The sequence below is a fragment of the Cebidichthys violaceus genome, unplaced genomic scaffold, assembly GCF_023349555.1.
Source record: "Cebidichthys violaceus isolate CVI_PGR_0920_01 unplaced genomic scaffold, fCebVio1.0.p SCAF_15, whole genome shotgun sequence".
Taxonomy (NCBI): domain Eukaryota; kingdom Metazoa; phylum Chordata; class Actinopteri; order Perciformes; family Stichaeidae; genus Cebidichthys; species Cebidichthys violaceus.
Genome location: NW_027176318.1, coordinates 12891129 through 12907366, shown reverse-complemented (window position 1 = coordinate 12907366; position 16238 = coordinate 12891129). Strand labels below are relative to the sequence as shown.

At 41.8% G+C, this 16238-nt stretch overlaps 1 protein-coding gene across 3 annotated transcripts in view; it reads right to left on the bottom strand.

Annotated features, from left to right (window-relative positions):
• cdh19 (cadherin 19, type 2) overlaps positions 1-16238 on the bottom strand; it is a 49080-nt gene that overhangs the window by 11598 nt on the left and 21244 nt on the right. For 2 of the 3 annotated variants that reach the window (XM_068710127.1, XM_068710129.1), the window contains exons 1-5: positions 9801-9891; positions 4988-5367; positions 4565-4859; positions 2757-2876; positions 734-901 (exon numbers count right to left, since the gene is read on the bottom strand). In XM_068710127.1, coding sequence (XP_068566228.1) covers positions 734-901; positions 2757-2876; positions 4565-4859; positions 4988-5233 — 829 coding nt within the window. In that variant the 5' untranslated portion in view covers positions 5234-5367; positions 9801-9891. Of the gene's footprint in view, positions 1-733; positions 902-2756; positions 2877-4564; positions 4860-4987; positions 5368-9800; positions 9892-16238 lie in introns of those variants that run through there. The other variant, XM_068710128.1, reaches the window with a different exon arrangement.

Below are 16238 nucleotides of genomic sequence, written 5' to 3'. Positions count from 1 at the left end.
CTCTATTTGGATGGCTGCCACAACTGCGAGGAACTTAACAGCAACCAGCTGCTCCTGGAAAAAAAAAAAAAAAAAATCCCTGATAATAATTACCAATTATGTTACAAAACAGAGGGCGCAGTTCAAAGTGAAGCGTGGTCATACAATATTTATAAGGCCTTTTGACTCAACGCTGAATCCAAGGGATACAGTAGCACCGGCAATGAATGTGAATGTGACATTAATAGTTAAAGGTATCATCCTTGCTGTCTCATTTCTACAGAATTGATTTCTTCCCAGGGCATTCATTTAGTGGGGTTTATCACTGAGAAGCCTAGGTTTGTTTCTAAAGGTCATGACAAATGTCCTTTCATGTGTGAATGATTAAATTCATCCAGTGGGCGACGCGTGCGCACGTGCACGAGCAGATGAACATCCCCATCTCCTCCCTCCCTCTCTCTCTCTCTCTCTCTCTCTCTCTCTCTCTCTCTCTCTCTCTCTCTCTCTCTCTCTCTCTCTCTCTCTCTCTCCCGTCTCCTTTTAATTTCAGCTGCCGGCTGAATAACAAGACGTGCCGCGCCGGCAGCACAAACCCACCCACCCGAACCGGAGAAGTGTGATCAAATAAATGCCTCTTAGGTGTAATATTAAACATGTCCTCGCAGTCTGCAACGCTTTGTGCTCTTTCATTGATTACCCGGAGAGTGCGTATGGCCCGGCGTTTGCATCACTGTGACTCATAGAAGTGACTCACGATGCTGGAAAGTGGGTCCGTTGTCGTTGACATCAGTCAGGCTGACGGTGACGGTGGTGGAGGAGGAGTAACCGCCGCTGAGACCGAGCATGTCCTTTACCTGCACCACCACCAGGTACTGCTCTCTGGCCTCGCGGTCCATGTTTTGCCATGATGTTACAATAATCCCTGCAGGTGGAGGAGACAGACAGAGAGGAGGTATACAAGAGGGTTCATAGGATGCCATCATGTGCATCTTTGAGTGGTTTTCTGTGTTTGTTTTAGTCAAAATGTGAGTAAACTTTGCCTCAAGTAGTCTTCAAGGGTGCCTGCAGTAAAACTGCACCACGATAAATTTTAAGTCTGCAAACTTGATTGATACATAATAACATCAAGAGGGCTTTTAAATGACTAATGCTTCCTCTGTCTGGCCAAAGTGGAGACTGTGGGCGACAGTAAACAGAACAATTAGAATCAAGAGAATTAGACGCCAGCATTTAAACTCCGTATTCTTCTAATCTCGTGTTTAGATGTTTGTCAGCAGCCATTCATCTTCAATATCTAGTCAGTCATTAGTTGTAACACACCTGACTTAGCTCATGTAAAGACCCAAACCAAATATTTGTCAGTGTGTCTTTCAATATGTTGTCTGTCCGTCTCAAGTCTATTCATTCCTACAGGAAAAAAATGAAAAAATGTCCTTTTTTAGAAAATGTTACAAAAAAAGGACTAAATAGTGTATTTGTTGGGGACTATAGTTTTAGCAGAGGGTTATTACCTATTTGATGTAGTAAATATTCATCAAGGCTGTGAAGTGCCAATGTTCTTTGAAATGAAGGAACAGCAGTGCGATCAGGTATAAAACCTTCTGGTCTGAAAAGTGAAGCCAAAGGGGAGGAGCCTTAAACTTGCATTCTTTCCAAAAGCCAAAAAGAAGTCAGATTGTATAGAAGTCTATGAGAAAATGACTCTACTTCTCACTTGATTTGTTACCAAGAAAAACATTCCGAACATGAGATCATGGTCTCAACCCTTTCACAGTTTGTTTTCATGTTCATGGATGTTAATTGTAACCTTTTTTTGTCCACAAAAAAATGTCATATTTAGCATTTGGTTGTACTTGGTGGCGAAGATGGCGATGGCCAACATGCCTCTCATGTACAGTCTATTGAGAGCAACACTGTGCCTCGTGATGATTCAACACATTGTGGAGAACAATGGAGCTCTATTACACAGAGGAATAATATACATCGGACTCTGGAAGCAGTATTTGCTTCTAGGATCGATTCATTGGTGGTTTTGGGCTTTACGTGGAAACTAAATAAGAAAAATATAAAATATACCTTCAGGCTTATCCTTGCAGGTTAACTGAAGCCATGAGCAGAACTAACTCATATTGACTGCTGCCCACTCCTCAATCAACAGTTGGTTCCCCCCAAAAAAGTTAGATTTACCCTTTTACACATTGCATTATTTTGCATGTTAACATTTTTCTGACATCAATAATGCCATTCCCCAAGTCTTGACACACAGAGGTCAACAATGTGTGTGGGAAGTGCTGCAACGGACCTCTGCATCACACAAACAAGTAGTGTAAATGTACATGCATTGGCATCAATTGAACCAGACTCCTCGTAGGGGTGTAGACACTCACTTATTCCCCAATGGCTTCAAAACAGTAGCTAAATCTGTGAATAGTTGTTTAAAGGAAAAAAAAAAAAAGTTGCCAGGGGAATTTGTACAATTTTCAAAGTGATGAGTAGTGTATCACTTGTCAAAAGTGACTAGGACCAGAGGGAGAAAGACAAAGACGAAACAGATTTCAGTCTCAAGAGTCTGAGATTGAAAACATTTCTTGCCCTTCTGTTTGTTTTTTAAGCCCACTCGCTATGAAGTTAAACATTATTTCTGCACAGCCAAAATCTCTAGTGCGCCTCCCCAAGAGCCCAAACCGTGGTTGTCGAGAGATTTGTGCCGCTTCCACTGATAACGACTAAAGTCAGTACAGTTCAAACGAAAAGCCTCTTTATCTGGAAAGGGGTACCTGTCTTTGGCTCCACGGAGAAGTAGGGCTCCCCCTGCAGGATGGAGTAGATGAGCTTGGCGTTGTTTCCGAACATGGGATCATCAGCATCTGTGGCTGTCACCTGGGCCACTGTGGTCCCTGTAGGGGGGGGGGGGGGGGGGGGGGGGGGGGAGCGGATCACACAGTCGGAGTTAGCTCGGGCAGCAGTTCCAGTCGACGGGGAAATAAAGTGATTATGCCACGGTCCCGCAGGGTCTGTCTGTCTGGCTCAGGGGGGGGAGCAGTGGAAATGGAAGAAGGGGGGGGGGGGGGGGGGGGGGTTGAGGTAGGGTTCGGGGAGGGATGTTGACATTGGGGAGGATGGTGGGGGAGCAGTGTTGGCCTTTCACAACTCAGTAAGGCTGTGCAGGTGTGTGTGACAACCTCCGCGGCCCTATAGCGACATCTCTCCCGCCATCCACCTGCTGCTCCTTTTCTCTCCATCGCATTCTCATTCGGTTTCGCCTCTCTATCTTTCACACTTACTGCCCTTTTCTCCACTGACCATATCCTCTCCCTCAGTCCTCGTCCATCTTGTTCTTTTTTTTCTTTTTTTTTTCTTTTCCCAGAAAGCGCTCTGTTTTTTTTTTGTTTTTTTACACAGGCAGGGGTTTACCACAGCATTTCAACCTTCCCCTCTCGCTTTCTTTTTCCGAGTCAAATGCATTATGATTTATTATGAGCGAGATATTGCTGCAAAAGCAGATTACATATAAATTGAAATGGTAATGTTTGTGGTATGAAAAGGGCAGTGGTTATAATAACATTATATAAGAAATTTATCCACAAAGGCATCCAAGCTACAATTCAGAATCCAATACTTTTAACTTCCTGAATGGGGACAGATGACAGACATTTATATAACCTTTTGTTCATTGTCTTCAGTCAAGATTTAAGTTAAGAAAATTAATCTTAAAAGTATAACTCACACAACAATAAAGCCAATTGCAAGTTTATATCTGTTAAATAGCAAAGTTGAAATGTTATCCAACTTAATCACTTGTTTGTACGAATAACATGTTAAATACATAATTCCTTCGACACATTGGAATCATAAATAAATTCATTAGCATATAACAGGTCTTAACAAAACCAGGCCTTAGAAAGTCGACTTGTCTCAGCTATATTTTTTGTCGTAAAGACATAAGATCTGTTGACAAGAAAGCCAATATGCATGTTTTCCAAAATTTGAAATTATCGCGTTATGCAGATGTTTGGAGGGTAGTTCAGTTTAGCATGTTAGCATGCTAATAGTTACGAATTAGAAAAAAAGTTTTTTTGGTCACAAACTAAAGAAGAACACATTTTGATTTTGTTGCTAGATGAATAGTAACGGGGTCAAGCCCTGGAGAAGAGTAATAGCTGAGCAAATGTTCACAGCAACTCAATCTAACAATTGCCAAGATATTTCAGTCTGAACTAAAGTTGTCGACATCAAAAGTAACATTCATCAAAATCCCTTTTCTGGCTGAAGCACAGACCTCACTGTCAACTGATTTTTAAGTACTATTCATACGGTACAATGCAGTGAAAACTGATAACAGTGAGTGGGGTCTGTGGATCATCCTCAGTAATAGGGACATTAGGAGGGAATTTTGGAAATGGAATTTGCTGTTGAATTTTCAGCTTTCTTTGAAATGGACATTTCAAAAATGTCATGAATATCCATTCACCTCCACTGTATTGAGAACATCTCTTTTGTTGAACCGACCCTTTATATTTCATTTAACCTGCCTGTGCTTTTTTTTTTACTGTTAAAACGTTCCTCTCGTCTTTCAAAAACATACCGGTTGGACACATCTCAGGGATGCTGGACACATACGGTTCGTTCTGGAACTGCGGGACATTGTCATTGATGTCCTGCACCTTGATGATGAACTCAGACTCGGGTTCCTCTGGTTCATTGGACCTCCTGTTGATAGCCTGGGCTTGAAGGACGTAGAAGGCCTTTTCCTCTCGGTCGAGCTTCTTCAGTGTCCGGATCTCACCAGAATACTCATCGATCTCAAACGCATCTCCGGCCCCTTCTCCTGATAATATGTACTTGATGGAATATTCGCCTCGGTCATAGTCGGATTTGAGCTGCACAAAGAAGAAGGGGTATATGAAAGCTTGATTTGAAAAAATAAAAAATTCAGAGCAGAAAACAAGCTTTTTCAAAGAGAAGTAGCGTGTCAAGGACATGGAGGACATTCAATCTGAAATGGTACCTGGCCAATAACGCGAGGAGTGGGATCTTCCTCGGGGACAAACAGCTGTTTCCAGATCCAGCCTCTCTTCAGGCGACGGTGCAGATGAGTGGACCCTTGGGCCAATTGTTGGGCTTCCAGACCCTGAGTACCTCTCATATCGCTCAGCACCCCGCCAGGAATCATAGAAAAGACCGTAACGATGGCCAAAACACTCGGCATGCTCATTTTTACTGTCCATCCGTGTATTTCCTCTGCACTCTCCATGGTTAGTGGACAGAGGACGGAGGTTTCACTGGTCCAGTATTACCAATTCTTCATTCAACAGCACAGTAATTCACGATCCCGGCAGTGCTGTATCCCATCTCGTTACGACGTGGTTTGTATGCATGCTCATGTCTCTGGAATAAAAGTTAACAATTTAATTAATGGCTGCAGTGAGGAATTTCAAGCAGTGCACAGCGTTTGCAAAATGAGGAAAGTTAAATCTCTGGCACTGTGGAATTCAAAAATCAAGTGTTTAATTTGACAAAGCTTTAAATACATATGTGGAATATTCTGTAGTTCATCACAAAGCTCCATTTAAGGGCCGTGGAATAGAAAGTCAAATCTAACTTGGAAGAGTTTACATGAAGTTAAATAAAAAAAAAGACTGTATTCTATATCAGTGATTACAAGCGAGGTGTACTTGTACATCAAATATGAGCATGAATATGTGAATTGTGCAGGTAAACTAGTTAGCGAGTGTGAAGTAGACGTGTTAGCTAAACGTAACAGATAAACTGTTTGAATACAAAAGTTTGCTAAAATGAATGAATTCATTTATGAATTAACTCTTTCAAAATATTAAAAAAATCTTAATCCATTACTTGAAGCTAACTAGTTCAACCGTTTATAAATACATATAAATGGTTGAAACGGTTCATGCTATATGTAAATAGCTGCAGCTTCAGCCATTTTAAGTATTAGCCCAAATACAACATTTAACAAACGTTCAACTGTATGAACACATGATTGTACCCTAACAATAGCCCCTTTCATATAAACAATAGTGTTCAACTACATCCAGCTTAAAAATAAAACTCAACATGATGGGCGGCGTCGATGAAGGCAACTTGAGGTCGGCGACGGGGCCTGGCTGAGAACCAAGTGTTCTCCTTGAGCTCTATGATGACGTCAGGAATATCCTTCTATCTTTCTCAACAGCTACGTCAAACCTGTTGCACAACAGCAACTCCGATGTATGACAACTTCAACTAAGAAAGCTGGATCAGGGACTGCATTTTACACGAGGAAGACAAACCCTTTGTTCAAACTTCTTTTTTTTTTTTTTTTTTGGTCTTACATCCTGCAGTCCTGCACGGGCGTTTGAAAACAGCCCTCTGTTTTGAATCCAGACAAGGCCCTGCATTGTGTTTCACACCATTCCTAAAGCATGACACTGCACTCTGCAGCTGACTAATGAGGATTTCTAATTAGATCAATGTCTCCCCAGACATGGAAAACGGAGACGCACATGCCTCTGACAAACTATGAGTGGAATCGATGCAATTACAATGTGCACCAGGGTCAAGAGTGAAAGGACAATGAAAGTCAGACAAGACAGCAAATTAGTCAAGACAACACAAATACAATATCTTAAACCCCCACTGTCAAAGTTAACAGAGTTGAACTTCAATAAATTCATCAATTCCCTTTAGATAAACAGATTAACTGTGGTGTGTTTTTCATTTTCTTTCTACCAGCAGGAATAATGATCCACTGTCAACGTGTCACTGTCAAAGAGACGAAAATATCACTTGTGTAACCACTGGTGTCAACCTCGTCTTTTCCCTTCAGTAAATTAGCAATTAATTTCTCCTGCGAAATTAGTAGTTATGCCTCTGCAGCAGAGGTGTGTTTGCCGGATGTTCCTTTGCTTTCTTATCACTTCAGACTTTTGTCTTACAGTTGTTTGCTTTGCGAAAGCCACACAAATTATTTGTCTAGACACGAAACCCTGAACCCGACTTTACTGCTCTCCAGTCAAGCAGCAAGCCGTACATCACCAGTCAGTGGGATCAGATGTTATTAAGGGCTCGGAGTAACGGCCATAATTCCAAAGCGTTCTAATAGAGTTTTTTGACACCGTTATATCAGCACATAACATATAGAGTCCCAAATATGTGGACGCCTTAATCCAAAGTGCATGCATTTTTAGCATGGGTGGTCCCGGTGGAAATTTAGAATATACTTCAGGACGTCATTTCAGCAGTTAGAGTAGTTGCAGCGTTAATGCTCAACAGCTCATAATGTTCATGTTTAATCTTGTAAAACTAAATTAGCTGCCAGAACCCATTTGTAATGGGCTGGTAAAATCAATTACTGATGCAGGCTTTTATTTCTGAAATTCAATTTCGATACAGACCGTGAATGAGAGTATGTGTTTGTGCTTATGTATGTCTTTACGGGCCAGATTCAAATCTCAGAGCGTCGCGGAGTGACAGTCCAATTAGTAGCCAGTGAATCGTGAGCCGTTATGGTCTTTCGTGGGGCTGCCAAGCACGAGCCCAAACTGAACGCCTTGAGCCAAAACTAGACAACAGCCCTCATGATGTTACTCCGAGCAACCGTTCGGCTGCCAGCATGCCAAGGAGTCTGCTTAAAAAATCCTTCCCGGAGGTATCGGCCTTTACTGATGTGGCTGGAATAGTGCACAGGTCAACAGATGTTTAGGTGCCAATTTAACAAGATGGGTCTTTCTAGAAATAAGTGATGAAATTCTGGGGAAAATAATGAGGAGACCAAAAAAAAAAAAAAAAAAAAACTTCCAGCTCCAGGTCTGTAAATAGCAAAGGTATTAGGGAGTTGGAAAAACACATGTCCAAGTGTGACAGCTAACTTGATGATCATAATTGTGGCCGATTTAAAAAAAAAAAAAGTATAAAATAAAATCCATATAGTGTCTATAAAGCCTATAAAAACACAAATCAAGTTACCATTAACTGGAGCATATGAGCAGAGAGGAGTCATGAGAAACTAAAAATATCCCCACGAAACATTAAACTCGACATGGTCAATTCTCTCCTTTCAAAAGAAACTCTCATTTCTACATGACATGCAGAGTGCCCTGTGGTTGACAGCCATTCATTAGCTCGGAGAGGCCTTCCTCCCATTTCCAGCACACCTCTTGTAAGCCTGTATGTACAGTACATGCCTCTCTACCACATGACAGAATGACAATGAGCTGCAGTCTCACAATGTTAAGCACCAGATGCGCTGAGACCGTGGCGTTATTTTCCTATATGCCGATGTGTTCTAGTTAATAAAAACGTCGCCCCGCTGTAGAAATGGTTCGGGGATGCTGTTAAAGATGTTTGAGCGTGGCAATAAAGGAAAAAAGAATCTTCTACTTGACATTGTGAATGACACATCAATATGCACTGCCAACGCTAACTGCCAAGTAATGCCAACTCTATTTGAGCATTAATTATGTAGTTTTCCCAGCATCGTGGAAAAATATGAAAAGGTCTAAAGCTGAAAAACGTGACAATGGATCTGGATCCAGACTCTATAGCGATCTGCAACCTTGAAGGCAAATCCGTCTGTTAAGCCTCGCTTCTTTAAGTTCACCCTTCCAAGACAATATGTCCTTAATTGGTCATTTGGGAGCCTATCATGGGACCTGATGTTTACTGTTCAGCTCTGTAAAACAACAACGCTGACATGCGGTTCAAGTTTCCTAAATCAGGATCTCAAATGAGTCCAGAGACTGAGCGAGAACAACGGGGGAATGTCAAGCTATCATGTACTCGCTAGAAAGTAATTTGTTTGTTATTTTATGATGTGCACAAGTGGAAAAATCATTACTCTTCAGCAAAGTGTTCTGAATTCCCTCTGACATTTATCAGCGATAGGACTTCATCCCATTTTATTTTTTATTTTTTTTCCCCTTTTTCATCAAAACAATTAACTGAAGCTAAAAAACAAGAGAATTTAAACTACAGGCAATTATCTATACATAATTAATTATGGTGGTAAAAGTTCGTAACACAATTTCACATAAAGTTTCATTAAACGTATGACGTGGACATACATTCGGGGAGCAGAGAATCACAACATTCTTTCCAACATACTGCAGCGTCACATCATGTTAGCGGTTCCCACACGTCTCATTGTTCGCCCAAGGTTTCCCCCTCACACACCGAGGATAGTCTGCGGTCACATGAATGTGGTATTTTGTGCATCACTGTCTGCTGCCTTTGAATAAGTGGCCCAAACTATTGGACACCTGAAATAAAGGTCAGGGAAACTGTGAAATAATGATTAAATCCCACCCGCATCACTCAGGCGGTGGGATGAACTGAAGGATCGTGTTTTGCTGCTACATAACATAGAAGAGGTCAGTTCCTCAATGTGGGATTTTCTTTCTAAAAGTGTTCATTTCTATGAAATTAACTTTTTAGATTATCAATGCAGCGGCCTCAAATTGTCAACTCTGAATAATCACTTTGGTGAACTAAGATTTCACTTTCCTCAGCATGCTCTTCCTCCTCAATGTGAAACGTCATCGCCAGTTATTTCAGAAGCTACAACAACAACAAAAAAAATCAAAAAGCATCTCAAAAGATGCTGATTTCCCGCTGTGACGAACACAAAGAACCCTTTAAATTATGATCAATCTCAGAATTCCTGCTGCTTGCTTTAATGTTGAAAGCGCATGTTGCTCTTGGAGTTCCTCTATCCATCCTTTCCTGGATAATACGTGAAATTGCATCTATAATATCTTCTGACGGAAACAAAAAAAAAAAAAAAACCTCTCACAGGATGTACAGCGTCCACCACCCACACCCACCTGTTTGTGTGATTCTGCTGTCCCCCGAGCCACTCGTCACCAACCGCCGTCGAGAGAGATCATCGCAGGGGTGTGAAGAAACGCAATCTGCTTAACTAAACGCCCTGGTACTGGAAAGCAATTCAGTCACCACAATAGCAGAAGCGAATGCGTGTGGTTCTCACAATGCCTAATCCCCTCCGCTGACGACCTCCCCTTTTCTTCTTCTTCTCTCCCCATTTCTGCCCTTCTCAAACTTCCCGGGGAAGAACAAACACTGGCTCTATTGTCTGGGACTCTGCAGAACACTCGGGGCCTTCATCGCCATGCAAATAGTCACAGCCAGGCTTACAAATGGATTTCTATCTTTTCACCCTCTCTGGTTTTTTTTTCCTCCCCATTTTTGTGAACAATCCAGCGCTTATTAGAGTCGAAGATGGAGCATGCAGGGGACGGTAATTCATCCGCTGAATGACAACTATTTCTGCTAGTGATAGGAAGGCAACAGTCTGTTTTTTGACATTCAGGCCGAGAGGGCACTGCACGTTCTGATATGTTCGCATTTAAAAAAAAAATTGACCTGTCATGACACGGAGTATGCAAAATCACTTGAGACGTTGTTTGTCCTCCACAGTCTCCCGGATGTCCTCATGTACATGTAATGAGGGCCACACAGTGGGGAATGAAGGGTGGGTCAAATCACCTCAGCTCCTCTGGGTAGAAAGATAGATCTATCACTCTGAAGTCTCACAAAACTAAAGTGTTTATAAGGTTTGTATTACGTCAATGTTTGGAATATATCAGAATACCCAAAACTGTGGATTTGTTGAAGCCGAATCACAAGAACACTTATAGATGAAAAATGTAAATTTTGTGTTTTTCAACTGATGGAAAACAATCATTTAAATGTAGCTTGTGTTTTTGAATTGAGTTGATTTAAATGATGCTTTAAAAACTATTTCTAAAACAGGTTTTTTCATCTTGTGTCTTAAATCCTGAATCAGTAACACCTTCTTTACTTTCCCCATGTTTCTTCGGCTCCACTATAAAATCCTGTCTCCTCTCTAATTAACCCTAAATATAAAACGGCTTCTTTTGACTACTGTTAATTGCTTCAACAGTCGATTAATTTAATGTTGTGGGAGTTAATTAGCTACGGAGTTTCATTAATGCTAATTTAAACTATAGTAACGAGTCAGATTAAGTTGATTGAATCAGCATTATTGTAAAAGTGACAAACAAGTGACAAAACAGCAAATTTAAAGGGTTTCATTCTGTCAAAAAAATTCTATTGTTATTGTAACTCTTGAGTTTTTGATTCGGGTTGACAAGCAAATCCCGTCAATCATATAAAATCACACTTTCCAGTTAACTAATTGTTATTTTGCATTTACCAAAGTGCGTGATTACGCACTAATTTACTGATTCCTCCCTTATCAAAGCTAGTGAACTAAAGTTGCGGGTGGAACAAGCCCCCACTAGTAATAAAGTACTTTGTTAGGTTCAGGAAAAGATTGTGTTTTGGGATAAAATAAGTATGTTTGTTATGTAAAATAACTGTGTTTGTTATTTCACATATAGGCGTTAGTTAAGTATGTAAGTTCCATGATAAAAGTAAAGTAATATAAGTCACTTAGGTGACAGTAAGGCATATCTTTTCAAAACGCTGCCGGAGCTTGAAATGCCTCATTTTTGTTAAAGAGCATCTTTCGGACAATGTTTTCAGAAGAGCAACGCTTGACCGGCGTTTACCCTCCACTTCAGCCGCGCTAATGATGGTCACTCCAATTTCAACGAGTGACAAGTTTATCATTTATTGAGTCTTTTTTTTTTTTTTTTTTTTGACAACCAAATAACCTTTTGGTTAAAATACACAAGGAGCTTTCATTACGTGCTTCTCGTACACATGCTAACCTCCGAGGGCTAATTACAAACCTGAACAATGCTAATGGATTCAATCATTAGAACGCTCGAACAGGAGAAAGCTAGCACCGGTGGGGTGTAAATGTCTCCTCGGTGGACGCGCCATCCTCCCCTCAGAGCTTTGTGACAGGGTGGAATTTGTTATTTCGGTAGTTGAGATTAGTTCTCCCCGTGAACTCCTCCGCCTCCCATTCTGATTCCATATCAAACAGAGAAATGTCAGGACCTGCACTGTGACATTTAAAACCCCCATTGTAGACCTTGTCTAATTGAACCTCCCTCATTATAATGATGGAGTGTGGACCGACCACCGCAAAAGAACGTCAGACGTGAAAAGCTATGGTTTGGTGCCAGCAAGGATTATTTACATTCCCGCCGTCTTCTTCTCCCTGAACGCGGCGGTGAACCGGACTATCTCTCAGTCTCCGGTGACATTTCAGGGCTGTCAAATGATGGGCGCAGAGTAATGGTCAGCATATTTGCGACAAGATAAAGGTGAGTCCGGTCAAATCAGCATTCACAGGGATGTCATGTTGTGTAAATAATGTAGGCTGTAATGGTGATAAACTGCATGCTTGTATCCTGTATATTTCACTATCAGCAAAGACATCATTCTGCTCACAGGAGGCACAAAGAGACGATAATGTGGCTCCGACATTAATCTGATGATTTCACACAGGCGTACTATGTTGTTTTTTCACATTTTTCCACGCTGTTGTGCTCTTCTGATTAATGATTTCTGAATATTTCTTTGAAAAACAAGTCAATGCCTAATCCAACGCTACACAAACGTCAATATGAAGTTCACAAGTTCAGACTCACAGGAGACGAGGCGCTGAACGGTTCAGGCTCTGTCATGTCGTGCCCTTCACGGCTTACATTCATATTGTTGCGTCGTCTCGCTGTAATTGGAAGAAGAATAAAGCGTCATTGGCATTCTGCTCAGTCCACTGTGGTGAATTTGATGAGAATGTCACATTAAAAATGCATGTTCCTCATACGTTCTCTGGCCTTTGTCTTTAGCCATGGGAAACAGCGGACACTTATGACAAATAAGGACGGAGCTGACGCTGCCTGAGGTGGATCTCTCTATTCGACGGGAAACATCAGCATCTCCTCCCAGAGTCTGCCTCCTCCACGTGAGACCGAGCATTTGTCAACCGCATGGGCCGATGGAGGGGGAAAGAAATTGGGTCGCAATTGAAAAGTTGCATAGACTTCTAAAACAAAAGTCTGAGAGAAAAATGAAGAAAAAAAAAGAAGTCTTTCATCTGATAAATCCCGGTCACATTCGCTGGAAATGCTCAACTGAAGCGGAAAATGCATACATCGCTGTTTATCTATAAACACTGTTGCGGTTTCAAGCAATGTTTGAACCAACAGCTAAGACAGCCGACTAATGGCCGGCAGCCAACTCTCGACCAGCTGCTCGCCGACACTTGTGAGACATCTCAGGTCTCCTAAATCCTCCAGGAATCTGCCACAAATGAGCGCTAACTGAGCAGCGAGGGAAATCTCCTGGAACCAGACAGCAATGTTTTGTTTACATAAAGTGGTCTGTATGTAAAATATGTAGCTCGAGGGAGGAAGTAACAAGGCGCATTTGATAAAGTAGTGTATTAAATACAGTTTTGAGGTATGTATACCTGAGAACTTTAAGCTTGTTACAAGTAAAGGCCCCGCAACATCTACAGTCGTCAGTTCAAAAACCCCAACTATGAACTAGCAGCATGACAAAAGTCATCCCAGTAGAAGTGTAAAGTAGCGTTGAATAGAAATACCCAACCGCAAAAACAACAAAGCATTTTAAATACCCATATTTACAGTAAACGTATTGGATGGTAACATTATTATTATTATCATCCGGGAGGTATGTTTCTATGTTGAGTAATACTGAGAATACCATTGAAAGAAAAAAATGTAAAGGTACATTTAGAGTGGAGGGGGAAAATACTTCCTGGCAGCCACCTCCATCTCACAGCTTAATCAAGATGAAGATATAACCATAGCAACAACATCACTGCCATATGCTGCCATGCAGTGACCCATAATCATTGGTTGAAAACACCAAAACACTTCACAGAATAAATAGGATGCGTCCGTTGCGGTTTGTAAACACACAACATTCAGAGTTGGCCCCTCCTCTCCGGGCTCAACGACATAGATAGACGAGATAGATAGACCGGGGCATAGCAGAGCCCCGGGGGAGGAGGGGGAGGAGGGGGAGGAGGGGGAGGGGGGAGAGCTGGAGGCGGGGGCAGAGAAACGCTCAGAAACAACCCGAACACAGCGGGTTGAAAAGAAAAACACAGACAGAGGGTTCTGCACTTCTACTGGGTCATAAGTGAGGATTGAGAGGGATTATTGTTGTTTTTTTTTTAGGAAAATCCTACTGTGCTTTTAAATAAATGTGATCCTATCCTTTTCCCTTGGAAAGCGGCCGTGGTATATGTGCAAGGAGAGACTGGGGGCCGACGTACTTGTTGAGTTGCTATCAGCCGCTGACAACACACAGGACGCCACGTCGACACCAAATCAAATCAGGGTTCTATTTGTTGTTTTGGATCAAGATTAGAGACGATGGACCAAAGCCACAAGAGGTTTGAGGCAGCATGGTTGTGGACACATTCGGTGGAACTCAGGCCGTGATTTCAAATTTTCAAACGTGTTCGAATGTGGCCTGAAACCTCCAAGAACAACTTCAAAGACAGCATCAGTGTCATGGTGTCTGAGTCTCTTCTGCAGTCTATTTACTTACTAAGATTCAGTTATAATGCAGTATTCTGAAGATTTGTGCCCACAGTGTTAAGTTGACAAGACGTAACACTACCTACATTTTCCGCCGTGGTAAGAAAGGCAAAGTTTCATCTTCTGAGAGTGAGAACTGACAGGATTCCTCAAAGGAGTCACTCAAGGAACAAGCCGACTCCTCTCTGTTCTCGGGGGAAATATAGTTTTGAGTTTAACGTGCGGTATCCATCATGCTCGAGAAATGCATAATTAATTCTCATCATTCCTGTAATCCTTCTCCAGACTTGACCGCAAAGATGGAAATTACAAGTCGGGGCCCGTGTCAGCAGGCTGGCTTGATATCTGTTGTAGTTTTCTCACACAGTGGCGAAGAATTGAAGATGATAAATCGGCAAGGTTACAAAGTATTTACACAAATAAGTTGAAAACAATCGATCCAGTGCAGCGCGCTGTCATACCCTTAGGGATGTGGTTCCCCTGGAAGAATGCACAATCCCCCTGGCCTGGGTTCATTTGAGACGCAGATTGTGTCTGATTGATCAATGAGAACCACTGCTGAGCCATCAATCTAACAGGAGTGGAATAGGAAAAAGGGGACATTAACATGTATAAGCTGCCGTGTCCCGACAATGTCCTCTACCTTGAGTTGGTGGGAAAGCAGGCACCTCTGGGGACATGAACAAAAGTGGTAAGTCTAAAAAACCTGCGACAGGAAGGCGTTATATAAGGACAACAGAGACGATGTTAACATCTCTGCTTCTTTGTGATCTCGTCTCTGTTTTGCAGCAGAGGCTCTTAATCTCTCTATCCCACCAAAAAAAAAACATGTATTTACCGTATTCCTGCCAAAGCTTTCCTGACCAGGTTTGAGAGTTAATAATATTAATAATAACCTCTGAATTGTAAAAAAAAAAAAAAAAACTTGAATTCTACCTTCAAATGTCCTCCGGGTAATCATCTCTGTTAGCCGCTAATGAAAGCATAAAATAGCTGGCACCCTTTTCTGCCACCTCTGTGCAGCAGTATTTAAGACAAACAGGTGATTAATGAGTGATTGGTGCTGGTATTGCTGGTAGACAGCTGTTCCACGGAGCAGCGATGATTGGGCGGAGCAGTTAAGATCCGTCAAGGTCTTTCTCCAAGAGCGTGCTGCTTCTGAGGAAAATGTTCTATAAACGTACTGCATACTACACATATATACTCCGCATGCATGTACTGTGAACTGCCTACTAAGATACCGATTGAGTGGCCTTTGACATAACCAGCTCACTGTTCCCACTGAAGTATGACTGTATCGATCACAACGTTAGCAGTCCAAGCTACCGTGAATGAGATTTGCGACATTTGACCCTTTCCGATGACTCCAAAATACTTACAGTATAACTCATCTCCTCCAGAATTCCCAATTGTTACTCCGTTGTTCTGCTGTACCTGCATCAAAGTACCAGTAGGAACCAGTAAGTATCTATTTGTACTGATTCATCCATAGTACACCATGAATTAATAAGGGGACTTACACGGTAAGTGCCGGGTAATTACACTGTGGTCTTACCTAATTTGACTTTTAATAAATTGTTTATATACAAGCAAATAACATTACGATATCTAAACACAGGTATGTCTGCGAACTAGAAAGCTCTTGGTACAGCCACAAGCAGCCCATCCGAAGATATTGGAAATTAAAGTGCTTGCCAAGGGGCATCTCCACACAAGCTGACAAGCGGGCGAGAACAGCGTGTCTTGTTAACTTTCGCCACCCTTATTTATTTTTTTTTGCACATAATC